The following is a 10,066-nucleotide window of genomic DNA, read 5'->3' as shown; positions in this document are numbered from 1 at the left end:
GGCATTGTGTGATTGATTGCGCCTCTATCAGCTTTAGAAACTGGAGACAATAACAGCTATAGTCGATACTAACACAAGCTCCATTTCAGTTTTTGAAGTAACATACAAAATGTTTGCAGTCACTTGATTTAGATCCACTCAAATGATTGGTCTTATAAAATCTAAGTAAGGTAAACATCATATCAAGATAATATTTATTTTAGGCTAATATCAATTTTACTAAATAAAAAATATATACTTTTGTGCTTTTTTTTACGTATTAGGTGAACTTTAAACAAAAATCTATCAATAGAACACTTTTCACAACTAAGAAAATTCACTTCTTTCATTTCACAATTCACTTCAGTTCAATCAGACAGGCTCTCCCTTACACGTAGGCCTACCCCCACGCCAGTAGGGGGAAGACAGCGCCTCTGCTTTCAGGTGATCGATTGAAGTCTTGTCCTGACTTCCGTAAACGGGCTCTGTTTGAATTCCGTGATTCTTGAACGCCGCTGGAAGAAGTCTTGGAATGGATTACACTCGTCTTGAATTCGATCTCACGAAAGTAAGTGAAATATGTTACAGTTTCATGATGTAGGCCTAGTGGTTGTAATGCAAGAGTTTGAGGTTTAACCTTAAGTCCTTTCACTTGTAGGGCTTTGTTATATTCCGATTCTGCCAAGTTTGTAATTTACCAGAGCACATTGCTCGTTCGTCTTTGTTTGAGCTGTTCTCAACGTGTTATGTTTTGCAGCATTGTATGTTTTGTGTCATTGTGTTAACCTGCTCACGTTGATGTTACAAATAATAGCACTAGGCTACCGTTTCTTTTAATTAGTTTTAGTGTACAGTCAGTCCTTTTAGGCAAGTCACTCGGCAGCAGTGGTGTAGGCTAGTGGATATAGGCCTACTGTATGTAGCTGGATCTAGGCTACTGTGATGTAGGCTAGTTAGCTGTAGTGGGTAGGCTATACTGTGATCAACCCCAAATGTATCCTAGTCTATTTTAAGTGGGTATACTGAGATGGTGATGCTTTTTAAGTTGGTATAACCTACTGAACAGTCCTGCATATGTAGGCTACACTAGAGCCATAGAGATGGCTATAGATAATGTCAGAGAATGTCTAATAATCCTTAGAAGGGCTCTGATAATGCTACACTGTCGGCGGCCATTTTGTAACACAGTTGATCGGATAGACGATTCAAGTGAATAGACCTCTGAATTTTGCCTTCAAAAAGCTGAGATCCGGTAGCCTATCTTGCAATTTTTGCTATGGGAAAATAACATGGGGAGAGAATTATTGCACTCTCCCGGGGACGAAGAAGTCTGAAATGCAGACATTTTGCTCAACACACGTTTGTCCTCTGCCTTCGAGTGGTAGGCTAACTGTGATCTTCAACAGGCCTACGTTAAGACAGCAACTTAGATTTTTGCTACCCCAGACCTAACTTGCAATGTAACTTGTCATAGGTAGTTAGGTTAAATTAACACCCTGATCTCCTTATAGGCAAAGATGGCAGTTTTGGTTCCTTTTTGTAGGCGAACTTCAGAGGTCTGTTGGGAAGCATACAGGAAGGGGCGGAATGTGTGTAGTAGGCTATACACAGCTGCCATACTGGCTTTACAAACTAAGCCCATGCATTTCTATGGATGCTGTGTCTCCCCATTAGACATTCTTTGGGCTACAATACAAAAATCAAGTCAAAAGCTGGGCCAAATATCCAGTCAAGAAAATCTGGTTGTGTACAGATGACTGATTGCTGCAATACTATCAATAATAGTTTTCTCTATATGGAAATACTGCTTTGCTCTACTACTGGCTCACAAAAACGTTGTTCTCTTAACGTAGATTCATACACCAAAGCTATGGAAAAATGTCAGCGGCTGATGGACACTTCTAGCATTGAGGCGGAAGAAGATGCGAGCGTCCACAAAAGGCAGTGCATGGTCACGTGATGGTAAGACCTCTTAAATACAGACTACATTATTTGCACAATTCAAATATTCTTTTTGCAATCAGTGCAGATTGTATGGTCTTTTATTTCAGATGAATCCGTTCCGCAAGCAAGAAAGCATTCCAGGATGGTGCGTGTGCCTGGAAGCCCTGTCTGTAAGTTAACATTTATACATGTATTATTTAAGAAAACCAGTTGAGTCATATTTCCTACCATGGAACTACTGACATTCATGTTTATTAACCTAGTGCATATCATGTTACTGTTCTGATGTATTTGTCTCTTCCTGCCTTTTATTAGGTCAGCAGATGTCACTGCCTCCACCACCTGCATGTGAGTTTTTCTTTTTAGCGATTGTTTAATGTAACAGCATAGGTTTATCTTTTGCAAATGTCATGTGCAAGAAACCTACCATAAATTAACTGACCAATATTCATATTTACTTTCTTTTTAGATGAGTCAACACCACACAGGCAACCAGCTCATTGCCCAGAGCTGGATGGGTCTATTATAACACCTGCCACTTCATCTTGGGACCCAGTTGAAGGTACAGTGTCTTTGAATTTTCCATTTCCAAGTAAATACAATTTCATGACATGTTGTAAACAGCACAAGTGACTCATCACACAGAGGGAGGTGGCTTGGCCATGGAGACGGAAATAAGAGGTAAGAACACTCACTTAATTTGTTCACATATGCAGGTATATAATGTATTTAACAACTAAAACTAACACCATCCATTTTCCATAGCAATAAGGACAACCATTACCGCATGGCACAGCGAATGGACGCATTTGAGGAGAAGATGGATGAGCTGCTCATGCTCTTAAGGAGCTCCCAGTCACCTCCCTCTGCTCCAGTCGATGACATATTGCTGTCGTCCTGCTCGACAGTCACTGAGCTGCAGGAGAGGAGGAACAAAATGCCCTCCCTCCAGGACTTGGGTGCCAGTTGAAGGTACAGCGGCTTTGAATTTTCCATTTCCAATTAAATGCAATTTCATGACAAGGGATTTCAGTGTAACTTAACTTTTTTGGTTGTAAATAGCAGAACTCGTCACACAGAGGGAGGTGACTCCTCGCCCAGTCGGTCGCCCAGTGCTGGATGGGTCAACTTTGACTCGCCCTTCTTCACCTTGGGTGCCAGTTGAAGGTACAGCGGCTTTGAATTTTCCATTTCCAATTAAATGCAATTTCATGACAAGGGATTTGAGTGTAACTTAACTTTTTTGGTTGTAAATAGCAGAACACGTCGCACAGAGGGAGGTGACTCCTCGCACAGAGGGAGGTGACTCAGCCATCGAGATGGAAATGAGAGGTAAGAAGACTCGCTTAATTTGTTTACATATGTAATTTTATAATGTATAACAACTAACACTATCAACTTTTCCATAGCTGTGAGGACATCCATGGTCCGCATGGCACAGCGAATCGACTTGATTGAGGGCAAGATCGAGGAGGTGCTCAGCCTCTTAAGGGGCTCACAGTCACTTCCCTCTGCTCCGGTTGAAGACCTTTTGCTGTCCCCCTGCTCGACAGTCACCGAGCTGCAAGACTTGGACCAGAGTCTTGGTAACCAGGAGAGGAGGAACAAAATGGTAATTAAATGGCCATAGTCCTGCCCTTAAGATAAACACTATGTAATTGCATAAATTCAAATCATTATAACTGAACTGACTTACAATATGAGATTGTATAAGCTCTCCACTTTCTATATGTTGTTCTATATAATTTGTATTTCTATGTTTTACAGCTACTTTTCTTGGCGTCCCTTGGAGGGTTGACTCCAGGTGCTGCCATCCGTCGTATGCTACGGCGGGTGGCAACCAACAACGTTCTAAAGGAGTACAGCCTGCGGGGCAGGAAGGCCAAGAAATCCTTTCAGGACCTAACCCTCTGCAGGGTTTTAACAGGCAGGTGTTATTTTATTGTTCACATCAGTATTATGCTTAACTTGGCTGATAAGAAGTTTTAATTTGACTTAACTTTTCTCATTTGTTGATTTCTACTATAGCTGCGGCCTAGAAAAACTTCCCTGCGCTAAATGCTGCAGAGGCGGAGGACCTGATTGGGCTAGCACTGAAGTTTGCCCCACACAGACGGTAAATTGAAATTTGTTCATAACAATCAAAGGAATGGGAAAACTACTTTTTTTGTGATCAGAGGCACTTTGTCTTGTTTTTTTCAACATGTTCATTCTTAGTATGACATCAAACTTTTTTTTTTTTTCTTTTTAGGCAAGCTGAGGACTAATCTTGTTGAGACTCTACTCGAAGGACTGGAGCTCTATTTTTTTTTATTATTTTTAAAGCTTTTGTATTTTTTTTTGTTGTATTAAACCTTTTGTATTTTTCTTTAATTAAAGCTATAGTATTGTCTATCAAAGCTATAGTATTTTTTTGTATTACAGCAATTGTATTTTTTACACACAAAAACAACCACACACAGGAGCAGCTTCTTTCGCACTGTTATCACTCTGTGGATAAGTGGAGTCATCCCCACTTTGACCACACCTGCACATTACTTACTTTATCATTCCAATATACGTCTTGCACTCTACATTTGCACTATAGCTTTGCACTCAACAGCCCACTCCATGTGTACTTGTATTGGTATTATGTCTTTGTATATTGTGTTGGTATCTGCCACAATGTATATTGTTGTCTATTGTACAGTGTGTCTATTTGTTGAATGTAGCACCTACCAAAGTCAAATGCCTTATGTTAATATACTTAGCTAACACTAAGTCTAATTTATATATATATATATATATATATATATATATATATACAGTGAGGCCTTTTATATTGTTTTTTTTGTCTTTTGATAATTTTATATTAAAGTTATAAGTTCCATCGATTTTGCCTGTTCATTCTTTCCTGCTAATATATAATAATGCATTCCTGCTCGTGCTGTTTAAAGTAATTGGTATGCAAAGGTTGCAATGTTAGGGGAGGGTTCCCTAAAGGTTGCAATATTTAGGGAAGGGAACGTTCCCTAAATGTTAGGGAACATTTTGGGAACAGTTAGGGAACGTTAGGGGAAGGTTTCTAAAGTTTGCAACGGTTAGGGAACGTTAGGGGAAGGTTTTTTAAAGTTTGCAACGGTTGGGGAACGTTAGGGGAAGGTTCACTAAAGTTTGCAACCTTTAGATAACGTTAGGGGAACGTTCAGGGAACGTTTTATATAACCAAGAACTAACGTTTCCGGAACGTTCAGCAAACTTTCCATGGGAACCAAAACTTGCTCAAAAACTAACCTTAGGGTAACGTTTGGGAACCAAAAACTAACGTTTCCGGAAACCATAAATTGTTAGCTGGGTACAATGTCATTAGCATGCCTAATGACCTAATGAGTGTGAAGTGTGACTAGCCTGCTACCATCCTCCTTTCTGTGAGTTAACTTAGCCTACACTACACATAATACTAAAGAACATTGGTGAACTTTAGACAAACGTTGCTTAATAAAGAACACACTTTCTTCCATCATAGTTTGTCTAACGTTAGTGCTAGCCAACGCTTGTCAATAATCCCACAAACACAAAGCAGGCTAATGTAGTTTTCTTGATAGGGATCTGGGTCGACGTTTATGATTTTAACGTTAGCTAAATTAGCTAACGTGATCTGGCATTGCTAGCTTGTACTAGCAAGGATAAAAACAAACTCTTGAAAGATTGATAAGCCATCAATTTAACTTCTCCAAAGACTACCGAAGGTCATAAAGAGTAAGCTACATCAGAATCATTTAACAATATGCTTTGGGACTCACCTGATAACGAATAACTTGGCACTTTAGATCCAACTGGCTTCAGCCCTTGTTATCTCATATGACGAGTCCTTCTGCCTCTGTAGGACCAACGTTTCTGGCATGACTAGAATTTATGGTATCTTTAATTTGGACAAACCTGTAACCTTATACGGACCGTAAACGTTTGCATTTTCTGGTCTCTACAGTCCATCTGTCTTGCAAATAAAGGTACAAGCATATACTGTATAAAATAACGTTAATGTTTGCTCACACCACGTTTTGCTCAAAAGCTGCACAGATCCGCCCACTCCATTTCAAATTCAAACAGCCATGTTATTGGTCAACTGGACTGCCTATACATTTAACTGTGTTGCCTATAAATTTAACAAAATGCCACATTCATCCTCTTACAACCTCTACTACATCACAAACGTATAGGCTACTACCTTACTAAGACACAAAATCAACAAAAGAAAAAATATTATTTGATGACCAAAACTGATAGATCAGTGTGTCTAGGCTAGGTTATTGCACATTGCCATCCATGTGGCTGACATATAACCTGGCCCTAGCCAGATGAATTTCGCTCCGCCTAGCTCCACTCATCCATCTGGAACCGATCCATTGAAGTGTTGCTTCAGAAGGCTGGACCTAATCAAAAAATGCTTGCATATGATTGAATAAGCCACTTGTCCGTCATCTATTGACGTGCTACTTCAACCACTCACATCGAAGCCAACCCGTGACGCTGATAACAGTCTCACAGTCGCTTCTACGCTATGTCACATCTATGAAACTCCCGCCCTGCGTCCTGATTGGCTAAACCATAAAGTTGGTTGGAGAAATAACTCTCAATGGAAGAGGTTCCAGATGGATGTGAGTGAAGCTAGGCGGAGCTAAGCGGAACGGCATTCATCTGGCTAGGGCCAGGTTAGCTGACATAGGCTATCAGGCCTAAAAGCTACACACATTAGTATTTTATTAAAGGTGAGATGACTATGAAACTATACAAACAATATTAGGCCTACCAAATATATACTTTCCATAAGTACACTATATTACAACTCTAAGTATTAGCAATTTAATACACTTAAACTAAATAAACTGCTTTACCATTTAAAATACACTAACAACAAAGTACACTTTTAAAAAGTACATTACAAAAACACTTTGAATATTGCACAATAAGTATATTTAATTTTAGTACACTGAAGTTGAACTTAATACTATGAAACTATACAAACAATGTATTAGGCCTACCAAAAATATATACTTTCCATAAGTACACTATATTACAACTCTAAGTATTAGCAATTTAATACACTTAAACTAAATAAACTTCTTTACCATTTAAAATACACTAGCAACAAAGTACACTTTTGAAAAGTACATTACAAAAACACTTTGAATATTGCACAATAAGTGTATTTAATTTTAGTACACTGAAGTTGAAATTAATAACATCTACTTTGAAGTATACTAGTACACATTAAACATACTTTACATAAAGTACAAAAAGTGTAAGCATACTTGCTTTATACTTCATGTACTTTAATCATATTTCTAACACACTAAAGTATACTACTTTTTTACCTGGGTCGTGATATTTATGGCAGGTATCGTATCAAAGTCATAATTTTGGTATCGTGACAACACTAATCGTGACACATAATTCATTCCGTAAACTGCTGACTCACGAAATGTATTGTAGCAGGTCACAAAACTGATTTCATGATTCTGTTATGCATTTCGTCCACATAATGGAATTATCATGACATAATTAATTCCGTAAACTGCTGACTCACGAAATGTATTGCAGCAGGTCACAAAACTGATTTCGTGATTCTGTTATGCATTTCGTCCACGTAATTAAATTATCGTGACACATAATTCATTTCGTAAACTGCTGACTCACGAAATGTATTGTACGTGATTCTATTATGCATTTCGTCCACAGAATGAAAGCATATGTCACTGAATGCATTTCGTAAGTTGTAAAAGGACAATTCCGGCGCAAAATGAACCTATAGGGGTTAATAACACATTTGTACCGAGTTCGACCGTTCGCTGGGATTTATTTTCATGCTAGTCGAATGTGACCAGTTTTATTGCAAACCGCTAATTAGCGTTTAACGCTAGACTTCGGGGCACACGTACAGTAAAAAGAAATCGCTATTTCTATACCACTAACAAGGCTCAAAATAGCACCACACTTACACAGTAGCATAATGAGGGTCTCTACATGTAAACCGAAGCATTGAGAACTTTGTAAGTGTACAGGCAGTTTATTAAAAAGAAACACATTACCGTTCACGTCTGGTTGTTCACATATACAGGCAGGCGATGTGAACTAAAATCAAACGTAATTTGCTCAATAGGCCTATCAGAAATAATAGCTCCGATGTAACATAACCTGTATAGTGTACTTACTTAGTGGATGTCCATCTGGTCTCTCTGGTATGGATCGCCGCCTCCAATTTCTTTTCGGGACATGGAAAAAAGTTTCAACTACAGCCCTGTTTATCAATGAGGGGAAATCTTCAGACTCTACAAAACACTGCGTCTCTTGGAGGTCGCGACGCAACAGGTCCCACTCCATGCAACACAGGCACTCCTCTTCGGTGGCTATAGCTTCACAATAGACCTCTGAAGTTCGCCTACAAAAAAGCAGCCATCTTTGACATCCGGTATCTGGCGATTTTTCCTATGGGAAAATAACATGGGGATTTTGAATTATCGCACCTGTTAAACTCTCGCGGGGATGAAAAAGTCTGAAATGCAGACGTTTTCCTGAACACACTTTTGTCCTCTGCCTTCGAGTGGATACTGTGATCTCCGGTACGTGAAGGCGGCACACTTAGATTTTTGCTACCCCAGAGCTAACTTCCAATGCAACTTACCATGGGTAGTTAGCTTCAATTAACAACCGGATCTCCTTATATGGGCAAAGATGGCCGTTTTGGTTCTTTTTTGTAGGCGAACTTCAGAGGTCTATGTCCGCAGGTAGCTTACAGTTTCCAGAAGTGCGAGGCTGTGTGCAGCATTGACTACAGGTAGCTCTCTCTCTCTCATAGCCCTTTCACGGAGCTCCCGCAGCTCTTTGTTGGTAGGCTATATTCCGACGTCCAATAACGGTTTATCCTCGATGTCTTCAAATTCGTTCAAATAACCTACCATCTCTTATGTCTCCTGTTGCATTCTCTTTTGCACAGTCCTTTCTTTCAGCAACAACGTTTCACACGAGATTCACTTCACATCCCAGAGTTCCGTTTCCCAAGGCGCCTGCCTGTATGTGAACCAGACGTGAACGGTAATGTGTTTCTTTTTAATAAACTGCCTGTACACTTACAAAGTTCTCAATGCTTCGGTTTACATGTAGAGACCTTCATTATGCTACTGTGTAAGTGTGGTGCTATTTTGAGCCTTGTTAGTGGTATAGAAATAGCGATTTCTTTTTACTGTACGTGTGCCCCGAAGGCTAGTGTTAAACGCTAATTAGCGGTTTGCAATAAAACTGGTCACATTCGACTAGCATGAAAACAAATCCCAGCGAACGGTCGAACTCGGTACACATGTGTTATTAACCCCTAGGTTCATTTTGCGCCGGAATTGTCCTTTAATACAGGCTTTTCAACTTAATTTGAAACTATTACTTTTAACTAATGTAGTGTTCATATACTAGTAAGTGGCTTTAGACAGAAGTATCTGCCAAATACCATAACCATAATCATAACTGAGTTGCCTGAAGTCACAAGGCCAGCTTCACATTTTGTTTTTCAGCTTAGACTTAAATAATGGATGTTGGCGTGTCAGGTGACTTGCAGACCTTTCCCGTCACTGACACAGAGACCCACATTCTTTCCCTGAAGTAAGTGATAGCTCTGCCTCCAACCCAGCCCAGTATCAACAGCGTCTTAAAAGAGAATTCCGGTGATTTTTCACATAAATCTCTGTTTCTCAAGGTCACCCAGTACTGTTAGTACGGAAAACAAAAACCCAATCGCTTCTACTTAGCTTGAGTTATGCAGCCAACAGCTACAGTGCTACACTCTGGGGGCTTGGACATGGGGGCTCATGAACATGCCCCCAGAGTGTAGCACTAACAGCTCTATGGCTTGTATGGGCTGTCCCCTCTGCCTCATCTCCAATATACATCTCCATCTCCTAATTGACCCTGCCTGCTCCTACAACGCTGTTCAGATCCTCCTGGTTGAGACACGGAGTTGCCACATGAGTTTCTAGCTTTTCTCTCCTGTACATTACCACAGAGAGGAGCTGGTGCTAAATTAATTGAGGTAAATTGCTAACATTATAGGCTAAATAGGCAATGTGCAGGTATTCAGGGTTCAAATGTAGTCTGTATTGCAGTGACCGTCTTGATT

General features: G+C 39.8%; 1 protein-coding gene across 5 annotated transcripts; it reads left to right on the top strand.

The window, feature by feature from the left end:
- The first annotated feature begins 2,238 nt into the window (after nt 1-2,238).
- Nucleotides 2,239-3,952, top strand: LOC143101712 (uncharacterized). 5 transcript variants are annotated; one of them, XM_076264869.1, is made up of 8 exons: nt 2,239-2,271; nt 2,393-2,485; nt 2,548-2,604; nt 2,689-2,895; nt 2,989-3,090; nt 3,181-3,255; nt 3,333-3,535; nt 3,691-3,952. In XM_076264869.1, exons 4-8 carry the CDS (start codon nt 2,802-2,804, stop codon nt 3,910-3,912), a joined length of 696 nt encoding a protein of 231 aa, XP_076120984.1. In that variant the 5' UTR covers nt 2,239-2,271; nt 2,393-2,485; nt 2,548-2,604; nt 2,689-2,801; the 3' UTR covers nt 3,913-3,952. The 5 variants fall into 5 exon arrangements, with proteins under 5 accessions (XP_076120984.1, XP_076120983.1, XP_076120982.1 ...); XM_076264868.1 differs by having other exon boundaries at nt 2,986-3,090; nt 3,184-3,255; nt 3,691-3,950; XM_076264867.1 differs by having other exon boundaries at nt 2,986-3,090; nt 3,691-3,949.
- The last annotated feature ends 6,114 nt before the right edge of the window (nt 3,953-10,066 follow it).

Source organism: Alosa pseudoharengus, unplaced genomic scaffold (assembly GCF_046254945.1).
Source record: "Alosa pseudoharengus isolate Yale_2024_CS ecotype anadromous, Long Island Sound unplaced genomic scaffold, YU_APseudo_1.1 YU_APseudo_1.1_scf_4, whole genome shotgun sequence".
Classification (NCBI taxonomy): Eukaryota; Metazoa; Chordata; class Actinopteri; order Clupeiformes; family Clupeidae; genus Alosa; species Alosa pseudoharengus.
The sequence above is the reverse complement of the archived record's forward strand: the minus strand, read 5'-3'. Positions and strand labels throughout refer to the sequence as shown.

What these genes read in the sequence shown, in the direction of transcription:
- LOC143101712 (XM_076264867.1), top strand. Translation starts at nt 2,802, where the DNA reads ATGACATATTGCTGTCGTCCTGCTCGACAGTCACTGAGCTGCAGGAGA. An exon ending in GACTTGGGTGCCAGTTGAAG is followed by an intron (nt 2,896 to 2,985) that starts GTACAGCGGCTT and finishes GGTTGTAAATAG; the next exon opens with CAGAACTCGTCACACAGAGG. An exon ending in AGGAGAGGAGGAACAAAATG is followed by an intron (nt 3,536 to 3,690) that starts GTAATTAAATGG and finishes TATGTTTTACAG; the next exon opens with CTACTTTTCTTGGCGTCCCT.